The sequence below is a fragment of the Cebus imitator genome, unplaced genomic scaffold (assembly GCF_001604975.1).
Source record: "Cebus imitator isolate Cc_AM_T3 unplaced genomic scaffold, Cebus_imitator-1.0 Scaffold426, whole genome shotgun sequence".
NCBI classification, from domain to species: domain Eukaryota; kingdom Metazoa; phylum Chordata; class Mammalia; order Primates; family Cebidae; genus Cebus; species Cebus imitator.
This window is the reverse complement of record NW_016107741.1, coordinates 1,394,789-1,408,027: the sequence shown is the minus strand read 5'-3', so window position 1 is coordinate 1,408,027 and position 13,239 is coordinate 1,394,789. Positions and strand designations below refer to the sequence as shown.

The 13,239-nt window shown below is 44.1% G+C and overlaps 1 protein-coding gene across 2 annotated transcripts in view; it reads right to left on the bottom strand.

Annotated features, from left to right (window-relative positions):
* CLCN4 (chloride voltage-gated channel 4) overlaps window positions 1-13,239 on the bottom strand; it is an 85,116-nt gene that overhangs the window by 46,238 nt on the left and 25,639 nt on the right. For both annotated transcript variants that reach the window (XM_017509921.2, XM_017509920.2), the window contains exons 3-5: window positions 11,500-11,654; window positions 8,978-9,077; window positions 1,416-1,603 (exon numbers count right to left, since the gene is read on the bottom strand). In XM_017509921.2, the coding sequence (XP_017365410.1) occupies window positions 1,416-1,603; window positions 8,978-9,077; window positions 11,500-11,643 (432 nt within the window). In that variant the 5' untranslated portion in view covers window positions 11,644-11,654. The remainder of the gene's footprint in view (window positions 1-1,415; window positions 1,604-8,977; window positions 9,078-11,499; window positions 11,655-13,239) is intronic.

Sequence of the window (13,239 nt, the reverse complement as noted above, 5' to 3'; positions counted from 1 at the left end):
ATGTATCTTCCAAGATTAGTTCTAGCTTGAGAGATCCTCACATTACCCCTAATGTGAAGCTTGGCAACCTGGTTCCCCCTCACATGGCTTTCTGATCCTTTAATAACCCATAGTCATTGTGGTAACCACTAAAATGGGTTAGAAGTTAACTCTTTCCTGAGCTAAGATTTTAATAAAGCTCTGAAGCTCTAATGCTATGGGTCTGTGGTTCACCACTATTATCTCCTGTGCCTAGGGCATTCTCTTTCTAGAAGGCCCAGAACATCCTCTGTAAGGTGGTTATAAAATGCAATGAAAGATGACTGAAAGCACAATGAGATGCCACTTCATACTCACTAGGATGACTATAATCAAAAACAGGCAATAACAAGTGTTAGCAGGAAGGTGGACAAATTGGAAGTCTCATACACTGCTGGTGGAAATATAAAATGATACAGACACTTTGGAAAACAGTCTGGCCACTGCTTAAAAGGTTAAATATAGAGTAACCATCTGACCCAGCAACTCCATTCCCAGGTATATACTCAAGAGAAATGAAACATATGTCTTCACAAAAACTTGTACAGAAATGTTCATAGCAACATCACTCATCATAGCCAAAAAGCAAAAGCAACCAATGAATGGATAAATAGAATGTGGCCCATTCATACAACAGAATATTATTTGGCCATCAAAAAGAATGAAGTACTGGTTCACACTACAATAGGAAGAAACCTAGAAACATGATGCTAAGTGGAAGAAGCCAGACACAAAATCCACACATTGTATGATTTCATTTATATGAAATGTCCAGAAGAGGCAAATATAGAGAGACAAAAGGTAGATTAGTGGTTGCTCAGAACTGGCAGGTTGGGGTACATGGGAGTGACTGCTAATGGAGACAGAGTTTTGGAAAGGATGATGAAAATGGTCTAAAATTAGATTGCAGTAATGGTTACAAAACTGCATGTACAACAATCATTAAATTGTACACTTTGAATGGGTGAACAATATGAACTGTGAATTCATCTCACTAAAGCTGTTACTTTTTGTAAATGATAACTTAAAACGATATGTTCTCCTCAATTAGAAGATATAAAAGTCAACCCTATTTCTTCAGCATGATCAATAAACCACCTTCGGTAAGAAAAAATAAAGCTAAATATGACAAAGCCAAATACGAGGGTTTACATACAAACACACACACACACACACACACACATTGTGCACATTAAACAGTGGGGAAGGGTTTTGCAGGTAAAGCTCGAGTGACAGTATTAGAGCTAGAAAAAGCCAGTCATCCTAGTGTTAAGCCACGACCTTCAGAACAGGCACTTGAAGGTGAAATCACAGACATCCACAAATCTCCCAGCAGCATTCCAAAGCATGTGTGGAATGGCAGTGGTCCCCAGCCAAGACCCTGCCCAAACACCCACCTCTGACTGATTCACCAGCAGCTCTGACCATTTCTGCCACAGGGGACACTTGTCTCTGTCCTCAAAAGTGGTCTCATTAGAAGTCCAACAGCACTGCTCATGGCTGTACCAGAAGGCAGACAGGCAGACCCCCTCCTTTAGGTCCGTCATCCAGTCCACGGCGAGATCGATGACTCCAGCCAAGGTGCCTGGAAGAAGTAACATGAGCCATTAAGAGGAATCGCCCCATGATGTAACAAGAATGAGACCAGGTGCAACATGGCGGCCAGGCAGGGACACGTCAGCAATGATGGCCCAGATTCCAGAGCAGGCAATAAACTTGCAATGCGGCTGTCACTTACATAGGAAGCCTCTTTAATTAACCTTGCAGCACTTGAACATTTATGGTGTGGGCAAGGCAGCATGAGCCCAATGAGAGATACAAAGCTCAGTAGCTTCCACTGGGTAGGAGAGACAGGCAACTTCTGCAATTCTTCCTTTTCCAAGTTTATGACATAAGGTATATATACCGTAAAAAGACAGAACTCTCTAAGCAGCTTCTGGGGCAGGATCATAGAATTGCACACATTAATATTTCTCAGGGAAACATGATAATTCAGACAAAATGGACTCATAACTACGACAGCCTCACATCATAAATGAGTAAGGTTTTGCCACCAAATGAGAACCAAACTTGGGAAATCCTGTTTATTAGAACTCTCTGCATTTTTTTAAATTATAAAGAATTATGGGTCTATAAAACTAAATAATTACTTTAAAAGCCAATAGAAATGGAAGAAAATGGAACGTGCAGTTAAATGGATCACAAAAGGCGGCCTTGGGTCTCTTTCCAGAATAATGCATTCTAGTATCTCACAAAGGCAGAGAATGCTTTCAAGCATCTTCATTTTTCAGCCTTTTCACTGCATTGTTATTATAGGATCAGTTCCACATCCACATCCCCACTGAAGGCATCAACACCTGGCATCAGCGCTCACCCCTCCCTTCTCTTCTGGTGTTGCATCAGACGCCGCTGACCTCAGCTCTACATCTCCTTCCTCCTTGGGGCCTCTTTCTTCCCATTCCGCTTTCTTTCTCCTGTAGCTTCAACCTCTTCCTCTCCTTGCCATCAGTATTTAAACATTAAAAAAAACAAACCCTCCCTGGTTCCACTTTCCCCTCCAGTCACCATCTAATCTCTTTCCTCCCCTTGGCATGGTCCATTCCCTCAACCTACCAGTAAACTCCCATGCAGCTAAGGCAATGGCTTTATCTCATTATGGTCTTAGCTCATTCCTCTAGAACAGGATCCACAAACTACAGCCCACAAGCGAAATCTGGCCCACAGCCTGTTTTTGTAAATAAAGTTTTGTTGGAGCACAGCTACTCCATTCAACTACATGCACTCTGTGGCTGCCTTCATGCTACAGTGGCAGAACTGAAAAGATGAGACAGAAACCACATGGGCCACAAATCTGAAAATATTGACTGGCCTCTTGCAGAAAAAGTTTGCTGATCGCAGTTCCAGAGCTCTCAGTATCATCTGACTCTGATGACCACTTCACCCTTCTAGAAACATCTCTTCCCTTGGCTTCTACAACATTCTCTCCTGCTTTCCTCCTTGCTCTCTGGTTTTCTCTGCCTCCTCTAATCTTTCTGAATCCTCCACCCAACTTCAAAAAGGCCATTTCCTCAAAGCTTGACCCTAAACCCTTTTCTCATTTTATACTATGCTCTCAGCCATGGCAACCTTATTCACATCCTTCTATTTGCTATTAGGTATAAATGTAGATCTCAAGCTATGCTTTGCCAAGCACATAGAGCCCCCTGCCTATATTACAAAGCCAATCATGACACAGCCCAGCCGTCAGCTTCCAATGCCCATGGCAGACATCACCAACCAATAATGGCACACTCTATTGGATTCCCCTTCACAACTCTTGGCATACCCATGTCAGACACCACTAATCAATCATGACACACACTTGTGGAATTACCCTCCCAATTCTTTGCAGCAGAGCCCCAGGCAGTCAAAGCTAATGAACAGGCATTGTCAAAGAACACAAGAACATAAGTCTGTTTGCCTTCTTGGGTCTACTAGATATCTCCACTTCAGCCCACTGCCATCCGACACTGAACGAAAGCATCCTCCTCCCAGCCTCAGCTTTGTCCCAGCTGAGAGTGGAGCCCACCATTGGCACGCTACTGTGCAAACTAGAAATCTGGGGAAGCAACCCCTTTCCAGGCAAACCTCATATCCCAGCAGCTCCACCTCTGAAATCTCTCTCAAATCACTCCACTTATCCCCATCCCCACTTGGGCTATCTTTCAGATCACCATGTTGAAGTTATTACTGGCTGGAATGCTGCAGAAGCCTCCTCTCTGGTCTCCGGCCCCAGTCCTGCCCCATCCATAGCTTCTCCACACTGTGGTCCAACAGGCTTTCCAAATGCCAAACTGACCTGTGCCACTCCCCTATATGGAAAGCCCTGCTATGGTTACCCATTGTTCTTGGGAGAACACCCAAATCCTCAACAGGTTACCCATTCTGACAGCTGGCCCCTCGGATCTCTCCAGCTTCACCCCTTTCTCTCACTAACTCCCCACACTCTGCCCACTCCATGTTCCTGGAATGTGCCATGCTCTCCTCTCTGCACCATCTCGGCAAGCACTGCCCTCCCCTCCTGTCAGACTCCTGCTTTTCGTCCAGATTCCAACATTCATATCACCTCCTTTGGGAAGTCTTTCCTGATTTCCTAAGCCTGCATTAGGCATATTCCCTGGCATTCCTGTGGCTGCCTGTCCTTCCCATCACCACAGCTCTCACATCCTGATATCACAATTAGCTTTCTTTCTTTCTCTCTCTCTCTCTCTCTCTCTCTCTCTCTCTCTCTCTCTGTGTGTGTGTGTGTGTGTGTGTGTGTGTGTGTGTGTGTGTGTGTGTACTTCCACTAGCCTATAAGTGCTAGGTAAGAAAGGTTTCATTACCTGGCTATCCTGCCACAGTGGGGGTCAGGCCTGGCATTCAGACCCTGTGTCCACCCCAAGTGGGCAAGGACCCTATCTGTCTTGTCCATTGTTATACCTATGTCAAGTACATAGCTGGCACTATATATCCATGTTGAATAAAAGATTGTAATAAATAAATGAATGAAAAATCAGAAAACTCAGGTCCATTCATTCATTCAAGGGATAGTTATTGAACATGTGCCTACTACATGCCAGTTACTAGTCCATATCTTGGGAATATAGCAGTGAAAAGAGTAGACCCAAGTCCCTGCCTTTGTGGAACTGCACCTGGGACAGGACACTGGACAAAATAAGTACATTAAAGGTTCCGCTAAAAGGTATAAGGGCCAGGCACAGTGGCTTATGCCTGTAATCCCAGCACTTTAAAATGCCAAGGTAGACAGATCATTTGAGGCCAGGAGTTCAAGACCAGCCTGAACAGCATGACAAGATCCTGACTCTACCAAAAAAAAAAAAAAATTAGCCACATATGGTGGCACGTGCCTATAGTCCCAGCTACTCAGGAGGCTGAGGCGGGTGGATTGCTCAAGCCTGGGCTATAGCAAGCCATGATCACACCAGAACCAGACCCAGTCTCAAAAAAAAACCCAAAAAGGTGATGAGAACTAGAGAGAAAATATAGTGCACTACAAAGGTACAATGCCTCTGAAAATGGTCTGGTGGTTCCTCAAAAAGTTAAACACAGAGTTACCATTTGACCAAGCAATTTTATTCCTAGGCATATACCCAAGAGAAGTGAAAACATATGTGCACAGAAACACTTGCACAAAAAATGTTCAAAGCAGCATTATTTAAAATAGCCAAAAACTAGAACAACCCAAATACCCATCAATGGATAAGTGGATAAACAACATGTGGTCTATCTATATGCTGAAATGGTATTTGGCAATGAAAAGGAATGAAGTACTGACACGTGCTACAACATGGACAAACTTTGAACATATTATGCTTAGTGAAAGAAGTTAATCACAAAGACCACATATTGTATGATTCCATTTATATGAAATGCCCAGAATAGGCAAATCCATAGAGACAGAAAGCAGGTTAACAGTGGCCTAGAGCTGGAAGGGGGATGGTTGGGGTGCAGGGGCTTGATAGCGAAAGGGTATAATGGTTCTTTTCGTGATTATAAAATTCTTCTAAAATCGACTATGGTGATGGTTGTACAACTCTGTGATACACTAAAAACCACTGAATTGTATACTTTAAATGGGTGAATTGTATGGTATCTGTGTTATATTTCAATAAAGCTTTACATACATACTATATATACCCATATAGCAGGCAACGGGGTTGAGGCTCAGAGAGGGAGGGATGTAATTTTATCGTTTTTTAAATTTTAAATATCAGACAGGTTTGAAATTTTTAAGCATGCAATTCAATAATGAAATACTTGGTTTCAAATATAAAAATATATATAATTAGTCTCATTAAGTGAGAGATATCATTATTTCCTGATTTGTTTATTCTTTCATTTTTAAATTGATACATAACATTGTGTGTTTTTATCCTGTACAACATATTTTGAAGCACATATGCCTTGTGGAATGGTGAAAACTATTTCCTGATTTAAAGTTGGAAACTGGAACTCAATGAAAAGAAATTATACATGCTTAAAGTGTTTTCTCCAGATCATGAAACCCTGGATGCAAGTTTGGTTCAGCTTAATGCTAGTTTGCAGAGTTAGCTAAGTAAACACTGCCCCCTAGCAACAGCAAGCAAGAGCCATAATATTTAGTATTTCATGAGGTCTTTCCACAGGGTCAACTTTAGAACTATCCAAAGGAAAAACAAAGGCACAGGGCTCATTATCTTGATCTTTTTAACTTTTTAAAACCGACACATAATAATTGTGTATATCAATGGCATGTTTTTATTGATGTACACATTACAGAAAGATTTGATCAAGCTAATTAAAGATTCAATCATACTGTTGCTTTTAATGGCAAAAACCACAATTACCTTCGCACCAATCAAATAAATCATCTCACCAATTTATTTTTGTGGTGAGAATGTTAAAGTCTATTCTTTTAGCAATTTTGAAATATACAATACATGATTATTAACCGTGGTCACCATGCAATTCGACAGCTCACTAAAGCTTATTCCTCCAGTCTAACTGAACCTTACACCCTCTGATCAATATCCGTTTCCCCATCCTGCCCCCACCCCTCCCAGCCCCTAGCAGCCACCTTTCTACTCTGTTTCTATGATACTGGTTTTTTTAGACTCCACATATAAGGGACATCTTGTGGTATTTGAAGAAGAACGTGAAGATGGGAGGGTCCTGCAGATATTCAGGAGCAAACGAGATGATCACCCCAAGTTTCATCACTACTCATTCTTTCGCAATTCCCCCTACTGCACACCCAATCTTCCTTGCTGAGGCTGGTTATGACTGCGCTGCAGCGGGCCTCAGCTTTCTTTCGTGGTCCAACAGTGACACCCAGTGGTAACTCCTGATAAGCACCTGCCGAGATGCTGTGGGCCTACCCATAAGGAGAGTCCAAAGACAACAGCCACTGAGGGGACAGCCGGCCAGGCGATGAGACCCGGGATCCTCTCCACTATTCCAGCGAGGAAGGGGGAAGTGAGTGGGACATGGCTCTGACTGTCCCTTCAAAGTGCATTCAAATCAAAAGAACACTGTAGCCCTTTCATTTCAGCATCACCCATTCTCACCCTCCCATGTATTCCCCTGCTGATGTGCCCATGGGCTCTCCTTTTGTCCAGCGGTGCTCACACCTGGCTGCACGTTACAACCACAGAGTGGAGGGGCAGGCTGCATTCAAGTCAGAGGTCCTCTCCAGAGACACTGTTTAAGTGAAGCCTGGGCAGCAGCATAATTTTTTTAATTCCCCGTCCTAATGAAAATCAAGTGGATAATAAAGCCAGCTGGTCAAAATCAGATTTGTTAAAGTTAGCCCAATTGGGCTTCTAGGTCAGTCAATAAATTTAAGCTGTGCTGTTATCAGAACGTCTATTACTATTCTGAGTTTCTTCATTTACCCTATTTATTTCTCCTTCCTATAAGCCAAGAATAATGACACACTATAAGGTTTTATCAAATACTCTAAATAAGGACATAAAAATTCATAGCAAACTCCCACTTGGCCTTCAAAGGCCTTCATAGAAGCAGCCAAGCAAAACTGGTCATCCAATACCTTGTGACAATGAAGTCTAATTCCCTGCCCTGGCTGCCACCAGTACATGATGGGAAATGCCAATGGGAAAGGAAGGACAGACATGGAGAAGTGGACAGACAGCATCTGTGACTAGTAGGAAAGGATCCCCCCTCCAAGCATTCCTCTGAACTCTTTATGGGATGCTGAGGCAGGTGAGGAAGGTAGAGCTCTTCCGTGGCAAACAAGCCCCTCCTCCGATGATCTATGGAATAAATCAAAGATCACCTGGAAACTGAAATCCCCTGTACTCACAAAACTCTATCTGTGCCCCATTAGTGTTCGTCCTTCTTAGAGCATGTACTACTATGGTATAGTCAATTCCCTTATCCGTTCTCTAACCATAACTATTATGTTGTTATATGTAGGGGATTATTATTAAAAGAACCTCTTCATCAACCTTCTTAATCTCCTAAAAGGACATAAGTTTTAGGAAACTATTTCCATGAAGGGCTGGAGTGTTTGCTATTAAAAAGATGGGTTTCCCCTCCAGATAGCATCCATTTACTCTGGAAACATCTACTGCTCGCACACATGGTGTTGGGATTCTAAGAAGGAAAGATGCAGAGTCCCTGAGGGTCAGGGGCCTGCCTCAGCTCCCGTGGGTGTCCAGCATGGTGCTCAGCATTGCCAAATGTTTCAAGTTCATCCCAGAGCCTACCAGTAGTAGTAAAAGGAAATCTCATATGACGTTTTGTTATTGAAGATCAAAACAGTCCCTGATTTTGTTGCCATCTACATAACCAACTACAACAGAACATAAAATATGTGCTTGGCTGGGCTCAGTGGCTCACGCCTGTAATCCCAACACTTTGGGAGGCTGAGGCAAGAGGATGGCTTGAGCTCAGGAGTTCAAGAGCAGCCTGAGCAACATAATGAGACCCCCATCTCTACAAAAATTAACAAAAATTAGTTGAGCATGGTGGCACATATGCCTGTGGTCCTGGCTACTCAGAAGGCTGAGGTGGGAGGATTGCTCAGCCCTGGGAGGTAGAGGCTGCAGTGAACTGTTATCATGTCACTGCCCTGCAGCCTGGGCAACAGAACAAGACCTTTCTAAAAAAATGTATGTTTTCAGTCAAATCCCGTAGAGTAAGAATATTCTGCACTGTGTGGACAGGCCACTAGCTCTGTCATCACAGCTCCACAAAGGCCTGTGCCTGGGCTTGTGCCTTGGCAATGCCTTATGGATGATAGATTTTAGGTTAAATATATAGTCATGCATTTTGCCCTTAGATATTTCAAGTAATAAATCCCTCCCACGAGAGTAAAAGACACACGTTCCATATTCCAAACCTCCCAGAGCGTTCATGTTTTGGGGTTTTGGCCTCAATAGCTTCCCGCGGGAGTGCTGCGTGCCCATCCATGTACCTGCCAGCAGGCCGATGAGCAGCATCACCACCCATCCCGACCAGGCATCCAGCAGGCTCTTGATGAACTCCCATATGGACTCCTTGCTCTTGCTGGTGATCTAGAACAAAGCAGATACAGCAGCTGATCTGAATGTATTTTCTAATTCATGCTTTTTTCCTTGAAACTGTTTCCTCAGGAAACAGGGTAATTAAGAAAATAAAATGAATTTTATCAAGTAGCTAAATTCCCACTGTTGTGATTCTTTCAGCTATGTGCTGCAATGGTAAGATGAGCTTTCTGCTCTATAGAGCTATAAAGATGCCACAATAGTCTCCAAAGAATTTGAGCACACACACACAAAGAATTCACTTAATTAAAAAACACGTACTAAATGTGATTTGATCTTCGACGATTTAAAAGCTGTGCTGAAGGGGAACATTGGTTCAGTGTCTCCATTCTGAACATGAGTTACTATCTTAACTTACATTGCTAGGTTTCATTAAAAAGCCTCTTCAACAAAGACTTCATCTCCTCTTTGTTTTCAAGGTTAAATTTAACAGCACAAACTTAGAATTACCTGCCATAGATCACGTTTACCATATCAGATGGACACATCTATACACACCTCCCTGTGCTAACAGAATTGTATGCACCTCTGAGATCATATTTCTCTCATGGCCTTTTAGAGCAGTGGTGGGTAAATGTTTTCTGGAAAGGACCAGAGAGTAAATATTTTGGGCTTTGCAGGCCAAATGGTCTCTGTTGCAACTTCTCAACCCTGCCACTGTAGCACAAAAGTAGCCATAAAAAATATGGAAATGTATGGGCATGGCTGAGTTCCAACAAAAGTTTTTTTACAAAACGAGGTGCCAGCTGGCTTTGGCCTGTGGGCTGCAGTCGGCTGAGCCATGCTCTAGAGGGAAAGCTGCCTCAATCCCATGGTCTTGCATGCTAGAGCCAAGAGGCTGCCACATCTTCATGACTTAACCTGACTCCCTTCACATTGCCCTCCTCTTTTTATGCCAGCCCTCGTGAAGCAAGGTGACATGGTCACACTGTCCATGTCACTGCTCACCCTCCTCTGAAGCAGCTCTCCCCTCACTGCCAGCCCCCAGGCCGCTGGTTCGCCTCCTACCTGACCTCCCCATGGAGGATAACCTTGTGAGCAGCCCCCTGCACAACACCCTCTCCATTCACAGGGGACCGCTCTTAGTGGGGTCCCCTCTTGTTGCAGGCTCCCCACCTGCCACCCCTGGACCTGGTAACTCTGGGCACTGCCTAGGGTCTTGACCTCCTCCTCCCTTCTCTTTCTGTACACACAGGCCACCATGGCCGCTTCTAAAGCTTCAGCCTCCACTTGCAGGCAGGGACCTCATTCTCCCCCCGGCCCTTCCCTCACCCTTGAACCACAGAGTTCTCGCCACCTGTGATCACCTGTCCCCTGTGTAGCTCAAGCCAACGCATCTACACAGAACCCCTTGGCCTCCCCGCAGGCGGCCAGTCTCCCTTTGCTTCCTCTAGGCATCAAAGGCATCATCCACATCAGGCCACAACCTAGTGTTCCATGACTGCACTTCCAAGACCCCTCTCCCCTCCTGACCCCAGCACCTCCCCTGAATCCTGTCCGTGGCGCCTCAGAATGCCTCTTGACCCTGATCCCCTCTCTTCACCTGCATGTCACTGCCTTCGGTCTCCTGGACTCATTTCCAAGCTTCCTGCTTCTCCCTTTGCAGTGCATCTTTATTGTCTTCTATGGCTTTCAGCACAAAATACAAACTCCTCTCCACCGCCAGCATGGCCGTCCCCCATGTGGTCCTGCTGCCTCTATTTCCACACTCATCCCTATCCCTCTCCTTGCAGGAATCCTCCACCAGACCCTTAGAGCTTCCTGAATTGCCCAAATACATCACATTCTTTCATGCCTCAGTGACTTTTAAAAGGGGGCCATTCACCCTGAAGAGCCAAGACTTCCAGAGATGCAAAAAAAAGAAAAGTTTTTAAAAGGGGCGGGCGTTCATTCCTGATGTTTAGAATCATTTCCCTTCCTCTGCCTAGCAAAATCTTAGTCATCCTTCAAGACTTAACTGAAATGTTACCCTTTCTGAAAAACCCTTCGCTAACCGAACCTAAAAGATCACACAGCACTTGACAGACAACCATTGCGGTCCATTTAAATATATACCGATTGCCAACTAGAAGCGAGGCACTGTTATATGTGCTTTCATATACACATAATCTCATTTTCTCTTCAGGCATAATCACCTCCATCCTCATGGATGAGAAAACGGGGTCCAGAAATGGCACCTGCAAAGCTCCCTCCCTCTCCTCTACACCACATTCCCTCCATATGACACAGCGTCCTGCCCAAAGTGCCTGCTAGTACAATGATCTCATGTATCTGCTTCTCCCACTGGCTCTTTTCTTCTTTAGACCCTAACCCAGCACATGACATGTACGTGGACCTAAGCCCCAGCTCAGTAACTTCTGAATGAAAGCATTGCTTAGCCATTTGTAGTGTGTCCTTTCGTAATGTCACCTACCTTCCTGTGTCTGTCAGTGTCCCGTGACTTTTCCCTTAGCCAGTCGATGGTGTGGAAGTCCTCATACGTCCCCACGTCAGGGAATGGTTCATCGAGGAAATCCATCAGGTTTCCAGAGCCACTCATTGCTCCCGCATTGACCATGCTAATTACACCTGGGCAAGAAAACTGGTGGTTAAATATGTGAGTGGGACATGCCACAGACATGGCAGAAGAATAATCCACGTGTCCTATTTTCTTACATAAGAAGAATTATTTCAGCATAGGCATCTCTGCTGTAATGAAATATATGCACATTCAATTATCATTATTCATAGAAGTTATGCTCTATAAAGTCATCTCAAATACTAAATTACTGAATGCTGAACTACTGTTACCAAGAGAATACAGAGCAAGGTTCCTGCAAACCTTTGGTCACGTTTTCATCAAACAATCAAAATGTAACTTGTTTATGTACTTCTGTTTAAAGATACTCTATTTAATAGATATTGCAGAGTCATTAACATTGACCTCACAGCCAGTAGCACTATCACTCATGCCTGAACGAGGCTTCTCCATAAAACATGTTACAGCCCTCTTATGTTCAGGAATACTAGACAGCTTCCCAGCACTGCACTACAGGGCCATTTTAAACAGCAAAATTACCAACAAAAAAAAAGCACAAAACTGAAAAACATGGCACTAAATAGAATACGAAAAGCATCCTTGCTGACAGGAGGAGAGTGGAAGCAGGAAGGCAGAGCATCGCCCTCTCAGACCTCAGTGAGAAACAGGTGCTCCTGGCACTTCCTGTTGCTCTACACACACACATATCTATGAACAACCTCGAAAGCTCTATGAGTATTGATCTGGGAGCTACACATACATTTTAGCCAGTTGGCAAATTTGCAAATATAGAATCTGCAAATGAGGATCAATTATATACATTCCTGAAAAACCTCACATTCTGCAAAAGCAAGGTGACCAAATGACAGGGCTACAGGGGCAAATAGGGTTTAAATGAAAATAATGGCAATCAAACCAATAATTGGTTCCCCTGGGAGACAGAGTGGACCACTCAGGTAGGCAGCCTGTGTGGTTGTCAACGTGGGTATTCAGAATGTACCCCAACGGCACAGTAAAAATACTGGCTAGACTTTAATGAGCTGGTGGGAACCCAGGCAATCTGCAGAGGGCAGGAGCCCTCTGCGTGAGTGGGGCCACCTTGGAGATGGACAAGGGAGGTGGGGCAACCTGTCATGAGCCAAAAGCCATGAGAGGCTGGTGGCACACTGCCCTGGGCAAGGAGCTCTGGGACAGATGCTCATTATTAATGTCTTAAAATGCAGTCAAAAGGGTTCCTGCTGCCAGGGCAGTGGCACGGTTGAATGTGTGTTCCTCTCCTGTGCAAGATAATAATTCCACTCCCATTATTCCAGCTCCCCTCACCTAGAAAACAATCACAAGTGAACCAACACCATCTCTCATATTCTCCCACCATCAGAGCCTGATCTGCGGATTGCACAGGAGCTCATTTTACCTGTAGAAAATTCTTTGCAGTGGGACCAAGGCTTACCACTAGTTAGCAGAAAAAAGAATATACTCTTACAGAGACAAGAGGTTGGATTATGCACTAAATAAAAATTACTTTGGCAAAGAGCATGGAAATTTGAATTATAGGATAAGGACCACAAAAGTACTGGAATAGATGGTTAAAAAGTTGAAGGGTGGTTATAAAAACATTTGAGTGTGGGCTTCTCT